We start from the raw sequence: 10,569 nt of genomic DNA, 5'->3' as shown, positions 1-10,569 counted from the left end.
TTTGAGTTGTTTTTGAAATTTTGGAAAAAATTTGTTGATCATTGTTATAATTTCTGTGAGAGATTTATAATTAATTTCTGACTTGCATCTTTACTATTTGTTGTGATTGTGCTTCGCTCGCTTTTTCTTTTCATATTAAGGACGATACAAAATCTTTAAGGCGCGTTTACAGCAGAGGATTTTTTGGTCGATATTTTGATGTTGTAGCATTAATTGCCTTGTGTTGAACGATCAATTACAAAACAAAACAAAACAAAACAAAACAAAACAAAACAAAACAAAACAAAACAAAACAAAACAAAACAAAACAAAACAAAACAAAACAAAACAAAACAAAACAAAACAAAACAAAACAAAACAAAACAAAACAAAACAAAACAAAACAAAACAAAACAAAACAAAACAAAACAAAACAAAACAAAACAAAACAAAACAAAACAAAACAAAACAAAACAAAACAAAACAAAACAAAACAAAACAAAACAAAACAAAACAAAACAAAACGAAACAAAACAAAACAAAACAAAACAAAACAAAACAAAACAAAACAAAAAACAAAACAGATCAAAACAAAACAAAACAAATCAAAACAAAACAAAACAAAACAAAACAAAACAAAACAAAACAAAACAAAACAAAACAAAACAAAACAAAACAAAACAAAACAAAACAAAACAAAACAAAACAAAACAAAACAAAACAAAACACAACAAAACAAAACAAAACAAAACAAAACAAAACAAAACAAAACAAAACAAAACAAAACAAAACAAAACAAAACAAAACAAAACAAAACAAAACAAAACAAAACAAAACAAAACAAAACAAAACAAAACAAAACAAAACAAAACAAAACAAAACAAAACAAAACAAAACAAAACAAAACAAAACGAAACAAAGCGAAACAAAACAAAACAAAACAAAACAAAACAAAACAAAACAAAACAAAACAAAACAAAATAAAACAAAACAAAACAAAACAAAACAAAACAAAACAAAACAAAACAAAACAAAACAAAACAAAACAAAACAAAACAAAACAAAACAAAACAAAACAAAACAAAACAAAACAAAACAAAACAAAACAAAACAAAACAAAACAAAACAAAACAAAATAAAACAAAACAAAACAAAACAAAACAAAACAAAACAAAACAAAACAAAACAAAACAAAACAAAACAAAACAAAACAAAACAAAACAAAACAAAACAAAACAAAACAAAACAAAACAAAACAAAACAGTCAAAAAGGAGCTATTGCACCAATACCCTGATGGTGGAGCATCCAGATATAGCTTCTGCACAAAACGGTCATGATAAGGAAAAAGAGGAGTCGGTTCACCTTTTTCTCGGCCGATCGCCAGGACTGCAATCTAGACGAGTCAGATTTTGGTCACACGGTTTTTTGATAGTCTCGCATATGTTGTAAAGGTGGATCTTTCACTCCCACTTAAGTTATCAGGACAGGCCGCCACCCAGCACTCTCTGAGGGCCCACACAATGGACTTCTTAATTTAACCTTATTGTACTTACAAACTTTTTTTCGACAAAGTCTAGTCATTATCATAGTGGTTTAAATTTAGCCACTCGGGGAACTCTGATTTTTATATTTTCCCAAATAAGAATTTTGTAATAAAAATGTCAATTAGTCTTTTCCAGTCAGTGTTTTGTACAATCGTAAATTTTTTACAGCTTTTTATAATTTTATATTTTTTTAATTCATTTACTTTTAAAATCATTTTGGCTTAATGGAACTAGAAGAAGTTTCGGAAGAATACGCCTATGAAGAAGTAGTAGCATCAGAGTCCTATCATTCATTACTTACCGAACCTAGGATAGACGACCTTTTCGATACTAAGCGAGTTCAATTTCCTGTAACAGGAGAAGAAAACGATTCGTACACTCTAAATAAGTATAAGAAGGAGTCAAGATATAGACGTTATAGTGAAAATGATGAAGACAATTTAGATGATCCACGATGGAGTACAACGGTTAAGCCTTTTAATAGTTCAGAACCGCAACAAGAATCCGAAGACTTGGAAGATGATGACACACAAATAACAAATTCCTTGAGGCTAAGCTTCTTAGAACATTTTGAATATTTGCCAACTATAGATGAAATCTCGTCAACTTTGTCCGAAGAAACTATAATTGCCGCAGCTGAAGAACAACCGCGTGGTAGTTCATTGGTTGGGAAATTTGTAGATCCATTAACAGGCATAGAACTATCACAACAATCGTTTCATTCAATTCAAATGGAGTTTGAAGATTTTGATGTGTATGAAGAAGAAGAGTCCACCGAAGATTCAGATTTATGTGTAATACTTGGTAGTGAAGATAGCGAGTTAATGGAGCTGCACGAATTGGAAGTTGAATTGGAAAAAATTGATGGAACTAAAGTTGATGTAGCAGAGCATGATGAGGATATAAATTTTGAGATCATTACAAAAGAGGTTGGAACGCATGATAAAACCTTCGACGAAGCTGTAGCGGACGAGGCAAAACGAGAGTGTGAAGTCATTGTAGGAACTCTTATTGATGAGCTAATTGAGTTTATTGTTAAGACATGGGAGTACAATGATCCGAAGGAAATATTGCGTAAAACAATAAACAAAAAGAAGTTGATTGATCAAATTTCAGAAAAGTTGAAAGAGCTTGAAGTGGAACAGGCTGTAAGATTCTATCTTAATCGCAAAGTAGTGGAACATTATAAACGCAAAAGGGCTTTTCGTTCAATTATCGACGACTCACCCGACACGGTTGAATATTTCATGAAAAAATACAAGGATCAATTAGAGAAGTATGATAAAGTAATGGGCAGAGAGGCGGAATTGCTGAACGTGATGGACTTTAAGACGAAAAAACTGAAGAAAACATTAGCAGATAATGAAGTAAAAGTACGCGGACAAATTCTTAAATTTGAGGAAATCGTAAAGAAGACGCTTTTGAAGGAACACGGATCACAGCTACCTGGCAGGAAACGTAATGATGGAAAAGCGGGTTTTGCAAAGGTAAATAACAAAATAAAGTGGCAAGATGATTGCATTTGATGAATAGCAAAGTTTACAGCAGGAGGTAGAGGGAAATAGATCAGTGCGAGGAATATGATTTATAGATGAAGGATAGACATAGGGGACACATAGTTAGAGTAAAAAAAAGGGAACCGTAGGCAACGTACTGAGAAAGAAAGAAATTGCCTTCCAAAGCCAGTAATAGAAGCGAGAAGCGAAGAGATAAAGATGATAAGGATTTCAAGTGAGACAGTGAAAATACCAAGAGAGAGGGGTAGAGGTCAATTTAAGCAAACCAGAATAGTCCACCGGGCACACAACATTGTGGTTTGGTGGTAGTGAGCTCCGCCTACCACACCGAAGGCCATGGTTTCAACTTCCACACAAAGCAACAGCCAAAATTTCGAAAAACGTTTTTTTTTTGTAACTAGAATAAAGTTATTCCAAACCGGGTCGTTCCTCGGCAAACACTTGAGTGTATTCCTACCATGAAAAGCTTTGTAAGGAAAACTAAAAGGAGCAAGACGAAAATTGGAAAAGAAGCTCGGCCAGTAAAAAGCTCTCGCTCAAGCAAAGCTTCCGATGGAATATAAGGAAGTAGAAAAGCAAAGATTTATGCAGAATAGGAAGAGGTTATTGGAACGGAAAGATTTTGTGTAAAAAAGAGTGCGATTAAAGAAGAAAAGCTCGGCCTTAAATCTCTTCGGAGGTTATCGCGCCTTTCATTTATTTATTTATTTAAAATGAACGAAAAAAGAGATAAAGAACAAGTAGGTAGGGCTAAGTTCGGGTGTAACCGAACATTACATACTCAACTGAGAGCTATGGAGACAAAATAAGGCAAAATCACCATGTAGGAAAATGAAACTAGGGTAACCCTGGAATGTGATTGTATGACATGTGTATCAAATGGAAGGTATTAAAGAGTATTTTAAGAGGGAGTCGGTCATAGTTCTATAGGTGGACGCCATTTAGGGATATCGCCAAAAAGGTGGACCAGGGCTGACTCTAGAATTTTTATGTACGATATGGGTATCAAATGAAAGATGTTAATGAGAATTTTAAAAGGCGTGGGCCTAGTTCTATAGGTGGACGCCTTTTCGAGATATCGCCATAAAGGTGGACCAGGGGTTACTCTAGATTTGTTCGTACGATATGGGTATCAAATGAAAGGCGCTAATGGTATTTCAAAAGCGCGTAGGCCTTAGTTCTTTAGGTGGACGCCTTTTCGAGATATCGCCATAAACGTGGACCAGGGGTGATTCTAGAATGCGTTTGTACAATATGGGTATCAAACGAATGGTGATAATGAGTATTTTAAAAGGGGGTGGGCCTTAGTTCTATAGGTGGACGCCTTTTCGAGATATCGTCATAAAGGTGGACCAGGGGTGACTCTATAATGTGTTTGTACGATATGGGTATCAAATTAAAGGTATTAATGAGGGTTTTAAAAGGGGTGGTAATTGTATATGTGAAGGCATTTTCGAAATATCGATCAAAATGTGGACCAGGGTGACCCAGAACATCATCTTTCGGGTACCGCTAATTTATTTATATATGTAATACCACGAACAGTATTCCTGCCATGATTCCAAGGGCTTTTAATTTCGCCCTGTAGAACTTTTTCTTTTTATTCTACTTAATATGGTAGGTGTCACACCCATTTTACAAAGTTTTTTTCTAAACTTATATTTTGCGTCAATAAACCAATCCAATTATCATGTTTCATCCCTTTCTTCGTACTAGGTATAGAATTATCGCATTTTTTTAATTTTTCGTAATTTTCGAAATCGAAAAAGTGGGCGTGGTCACAATCGGATTTCGGCCATTTTTTATACCAATACAAAGTGAGTTCAGATAAGTACGTGAACTGAGTTTAGTAAAGATATAACGGCCGAGCGGAAGGACAGACGGTCGACTGTGTATAAAAAGTGGGCGTGGCTTCAACCGATTCCGCCCTTTATCACAGAAAACAGTTATCGTCCTAGAATCTAAGCCCCTACCAAATTTCACAAGGATTGTTAAATTTTTGTAGACAAATTAAATGAAAAAGGGCGGAGCCACGCCCATTTTGAAATTTTCTTTTATTTTTGTATTTTGTAGCACCATATCATTACTAGAGTTAAATATTGGCATAATTTACTTATATACTGTAGAGATGTTAAATTTTTTGTTAAAATTTGTCTTAAAATTTTTTTTTTAAAGCGGCGTGGTCGTTCTCCGATTACACTAATTTTTATTAAGCATACATATAGTAATAGGAGTAATGTTCCTGCCAAATTTCACAATGATATCTTCAACGACTGCCAAATTACAGCTTGCGAAAATTTTAAATTACCTTCTTTTAAAAGTTGGCGGTCCCACGCCCATTGCCCAAAATTTTACTAGTTTTCTATTCTGCGTCATAAGTTCAACTCACCTACCAAGTTTCATCGCTTTATCCGTCTTTGGTAATGAATTATCGCACTTTTTGTGTTTTTCGAAATTTTTGATATCGAAAAAGTGGGCGTGGTTATAGTCCGATTTCGTTCATTTTAAATAGCGATCTGAGATGTGCGCCCAGGAACCTACATACCAAATTTCATCAATATACCTCAAAATGTACTCAAGGTATCGTGTTAACGGACGGACGGACATGGCTCAATCAAATTTTTTTTCGATACTGTTGATTTGGATATATGGAAGTCTATATCTATCTCGATTCCTTTATACCTGTACAACCAACCGTTATCCAATCAAAGTTATTATACTCAGTGAGCTCTGCTCAACTGAGTATAAAAAGGATTCCGGAACGTGAAAAGTAGAGGGAAGAAATTAAAGAGGCGGGTGAAAGAACAAATTAAAGGGAAACGCGGTACGAATAGGAAAAAAGAGAGAGGAAATGAGTGAGGAAAAGGGAAAGAGAAGGAAAAAATATAGTTAAATAATATGAGGTGGAAAAGAATTGGAAGAAAAATAAAATTTAAAGAGACAAAAGGGAAATGAAGCATGAAAAGGAAAAAATAAGAAAAGAAAGAAAATAAAAAGTTATATAAAAAGAAAAAAAGAAGGGGAAAGCAGAAGAAAAATAAAACCAAAAAAAAGAAACGGTCAAAGAAAATGAAAGAGAAAGGAAAGGAGAAGAAAAAAAAAATTAGTTAAAAGTAGAAAACAATTGAAAAGGAAATGTCACAGGAAATGAATAAGTTGAAGATCAAAAAGAAACGAAGTTCAAAGAAATTAGAAAGAAAAATAAAAAATGAGAAAGAATGATTTAAAAAATATATATAGGAAAAATAAAGGAAAGGAAAAGATAAATAAACGAACAAAATGTATTTAAAGTTTTAGCAAAAAGGAGTCAGAGAAAAATGCAAAAAAATAAAAATAAAAGAGAATCAAAGGGAGAATGAATATGCAAATAAAAGGGTAAGTAAAATAAAAATAAAAATTTATAAAAGGAATAAAAGTTGAAGAATAGAAGTGAAAAGGCTAAGAAAAAGAAAAAGTGAATACATTAAGGAAAACAGACAGGTAAAGATCCAGACGAATAGGTAGAGTGAGGGAGAGGAAAAATATATGAGTGCAAAAATAGAGAAGGGCATGCAAACGGAATCAGCGATAGCTGGACTGAGAAGGTGAGAAAATAAAAGGGTACGAATATGGAGACAAGTAGAAATGCAGCAAAGTAACGGAGAAAGAAGGAGGTTATGAAGAGATAAAGGCATATATGTAAGTTTGTAAGTTGAAAATATGTATATGTTTGATTTTAAGGATAGCACTGGCACACATAAGAAATAAAGATGATTTTGCCGAGCTGGATGCAAATCCATTCACCGCTACCGCTCCGAAAATGTTCGTTTAAGGTAATAAAACCCATTACGAATTGATAAAATTTGCATCTTCCTTAATTGTATACGAGCTGAGATTCGAACTTAGCACGTCAACATACATGTATACAGATGGGTTTATTCAGTTATTTAAGAAAATCGACACTGATGATGAATCAACGCCGAAACCGGTTTTTCTCGAAACCAAATTCGACAAGGAATGACAGAAAATCGTTCCAATATACATCAGGCATTTAAGGAAACTTTTTTGGAAGTGCAAAAATAGAATGGCATGCCGAGAAAAAAGTGGTTAGTATATTACGCTCGTACACCTAAGGTTTTCAGTAAATTGTGAAAACCTACTACAAATCGAAAAAAAAAATGGAAGGTTAAGTTCGGGTGTAACCGAACATTACATACTCAGTTGAGAGCTATGATGACAACATAAGGGAAAATAACCATGTAGGAAAATGAACCGAGGGAAACCCTGGAATGTGTTTGTATGACATGTGTATCAAATGAAAGGCATTAAAGAGTATTTTATGAGGGAGTGGGCCATAGTTCTATAGGTGGACGCCATTTAGGGATATGGCCATTATGGTGGATCAGGGTTGACTTTAGAATTTGGTTGCACGATATGGGTATCAAATGAAATGAGTATTTTAAAAGGGAGTAATCCTTAGTTCCATAGGTGGACGCCGTTTCGAGATATCGCCATAAAGGTGGGTCAGGGGTGGCCCTAGATTTTATTTGTACAATATGGGTATCAAAAGAAAGGTATTAATGAGGGTTTTAAAAGGGAGTGGGCCTTAGTTCTATAGGTGGTCGCTTTTTTGAGATATCGCTTTAAAGATGGACCAGGGATGACTCGAGAATATGTTTGTAGGATATGGGTATCAAACGAAAGGTGTTAATGAGAGTTTTAAAAGGGAGTGGTGGTAGTTGCATATGTGAAGGCGTTTTCCAGATATCGACCAAAATGTGGACCAGGGTGACCCAGAACATCATTTGTTGGATACCGCTAATTTATTTATATATGTAATACCTGCCAAGATTTCAAGGGTTTTTTATTTCGCCCTGCAGAACTTTTTCATTTGCTTCTACTTAATATGGTAGGTGTAACAACCATTTCACAAAGTTTTTTCTAAAGTTATATTTCGCGTCAATAAACCAACCCAATTATCATGTTTCATCCCTTTTTTCGTATTTGGTATAGGATTATGGCATTTTTTCATTTTTTGTAATTTTCGATATCGAAAAAGTAGGCGTGGTCATAGTCGGATTTCGTTCATTTTTTACGCCAAGATAAAGTGAGTTGAGGTAAGTACGTGAACTAAGTTTCTTTACTGATATGTCAATTTTTGCTCAAGTTATCGTGTTAACGGCCATGCGGAAGGACAGACGGACGACTGTGTATAAAAAGTGGGCGTGGCTTCAACCGATTTGGCCCATTTTCACGGAAAACATTTAGCGTCATAAAATCCATGCCCCTGCCAAATTTCAGAAGGATTGGTAAATTTTTGTTCGACTTATGGCATTAAAAGTATCCTAGACAAATTAAATGGAAAAAGGGCGGAGCCACGCCCATTTTGAAATTTTCTTTTATTTTTGTATTTTGTTGCACCATATCATTACTGGAGTTGAATGTTGACATAATTTAGTTATATACTGTAAAGATATTAAATTTTTTGTTAAAGTTTTACTTTAAAACATTTTTTTTAAAGTGGGCGTGGTCCTTCTCCGATTTTGCTTATTTGTATTAAGCGTACATATAGTAATAGGAGTAACGTCGTTGCCAAATTTCATCATGATATCTTCAACGACTGCCAAATTACAGCTTGCAAAATTTTTAAATTACCTTATTTTAAAAGTGGGCGGTGCCACGCCCATTGTCCAAAATTTAACTAATTTTCTATTCTGCGTCATAAGTTCAACCCACCTACCAAGTGTCATCGCTTTATCTGTCTTTGGTAATGAATTATCGCACTTTTTCCGTTTTTCGAAATTTTCGATATCGAAAAAGTGGGCGTGTTTATAGTCCGATATCGTTCATTTTAAACAGTGATCTGAGATGAGTGCTCAGCAACCTACATACCAAATTTCATCAATATACGTCAAAATTTACTCAAGTTATCGTGCTAACGGACGGACGGACGGACGGACGGACGGACGGACATGGCTCAATCAAATTTTTTTTCGATCCTGATGATTTTGATATATGGAAGTCTATATCTATCTCGATTCCTTTATACCTGTACAGCCAACCGTTATCTAATCAAACTTAATATACCCTGTGAGCTCTGCTCAACTGAGTATAAAAACGAGACTTTAGAAATCTACTTTAGGATTTTCAGTATATTTTTGTCAGACGGAAATGCTCATAGATATACATATGTGAGCATTTGCTCAATTATTTTTTTTGGTTGAGAATACCCGACTTTTACTCCAAAAATTTAGTCAGATAAAACGTTTGCTTTTTGTGATTGATAAATAAATTCATTTTCAGAATATTTTCGCATTATTGGAGAAATTTAAAACTGCTCGAAAGGAAATATCTGATACGCGACTGCAGCTTATCAAGAAGCAACATTTATACGCTGAATTGAAAGGAGTATATACGATAATATTAATTAATGCTTGAAGTAATATATAATAATTTCTCAATTTACATGATTTAGAGGCTAAATGAGTTGCAAAATTTGGGCAATGGTATAAACTTTTCACAATACGAACAATTGGTAAATGAAGTTACACAACTTGTTAAGAAGAACGAGGGTAAGTTATCGAATGGCATTTCGTTGAATAAAGAGAAGATAATAAGTCTGCTATAAAACTACAATTACAAAACATAGAACGCAATTCCGAGTTGTTAAAAGCACACACTACCCGCATTGTAGATGTCCATATCAGTACACACTTTAAGGATGCCGTACTTATAAAGCGAAATGCACTAGAAGCTAAAAAATTGGCTTATCAAGCGTTATTGTTGGAACTTGAAGATGCTCGTCGGATTGTTCATAAACAGAAAGAATTGCGATTAAAAATTCGCAGGGAAGCAAAGGAAGCCTCCCATCAAGGTGGTATATTATTAAAACCTGTCCTAATGCAAGATTACGATCGTACCGTTGACGCAATAGCATTAAAGGAAAGATCAATTACAGCGTTGCGTAGTCAATATAAAAAATTAAACGATAAAATTGCGCATTATGAACATTTACTTGCTTCTAGATTTCATAAATAAATTTAAGTGAAATTTTGAAGAAAAAAATAATCAGATATTTTGTTGTTTATATTAAAAGAAAGTATGGAAAAACTTACCGGCTCCAAAACATTAACAGGTCCCAAAAACGTAATCGGAAAAAGTGACCGGTTCCAAAAAGTAACTGGTTGCACATAGTAACCGGTTGCAATAATAAGGATTTTCGAAACACGTTCCAAAAAATTAACTGATTCCAAAAACGAACACGTCAAAAAATATTATCCGGTTAAAAAAATAACGGATCTAAAAACGAATGGACCCAAAAGTAACCGTTTCCAATTCTATACCGAATTTCAAAAATCAACCGGTTCCAAAATAATTTTATTATTAAATAATTTAATTAAAAATAAAAAAAATGTAAGGCGCAATAACCTCCGAAGAGATCTAAGGCCGACCTTCTCTTCCAATTTGCGCGTACTCCTATTTTTTTCCTACAAATTGGCGGTATGGGACCTACTTATTTAATGCCGACTCCGAACGGCATCTGCAAGGC

The 10,569-nt window shown here is 34.1% G+C and overlaps 1 protein-coding gene across 1 annotated transcript; it reads left to right on the top strand.

The window, feature by feature from the left end:
• Positions 1-1,716: 1,716 nt before the first annotated feature.
• Positions 1,717-10,058, top strand: LOC137246068 (cilia- and flagella-associated protein 184-like). The gene is made up of 4 exons (XM_067777167.1): positions 1,717-3,011; positions 9,324-9,428; positions 9,496-9,592; positions 9,670-10,058. The coding sequence occupies exons 1-4, from the start codon at positions 1,749-1,751 to the stop codon at positions 10,056-10,058; spliced, it is 1,854 nt and encodes a 617-aa protein (XP_067633268.1). The 5' UTR covers positions 1,717-1,748.
• The last annotated feature ends 511 nt before the right edge of the window (positions 10,059-10,569 follow it).

Source organism: Eurosta solidaginis, chromosome 3 (assembly GCF_040869045.1).
Source record: "Eurosta solidaginis isolate ZX-2024a chromosome 3, ASM4086904v1, whole genome shotgun sequence".
Taxonomy (NCBI): domain Eukaryota; kingdom Metazoa; phylum Arthropoda; class Insecta; order Diptera; family Tephritidae; genus Eurosta; species Eurosta solidaginis.
This window is presented reverse-complemented; position numbering and strand designations above follow the sequence as displayed.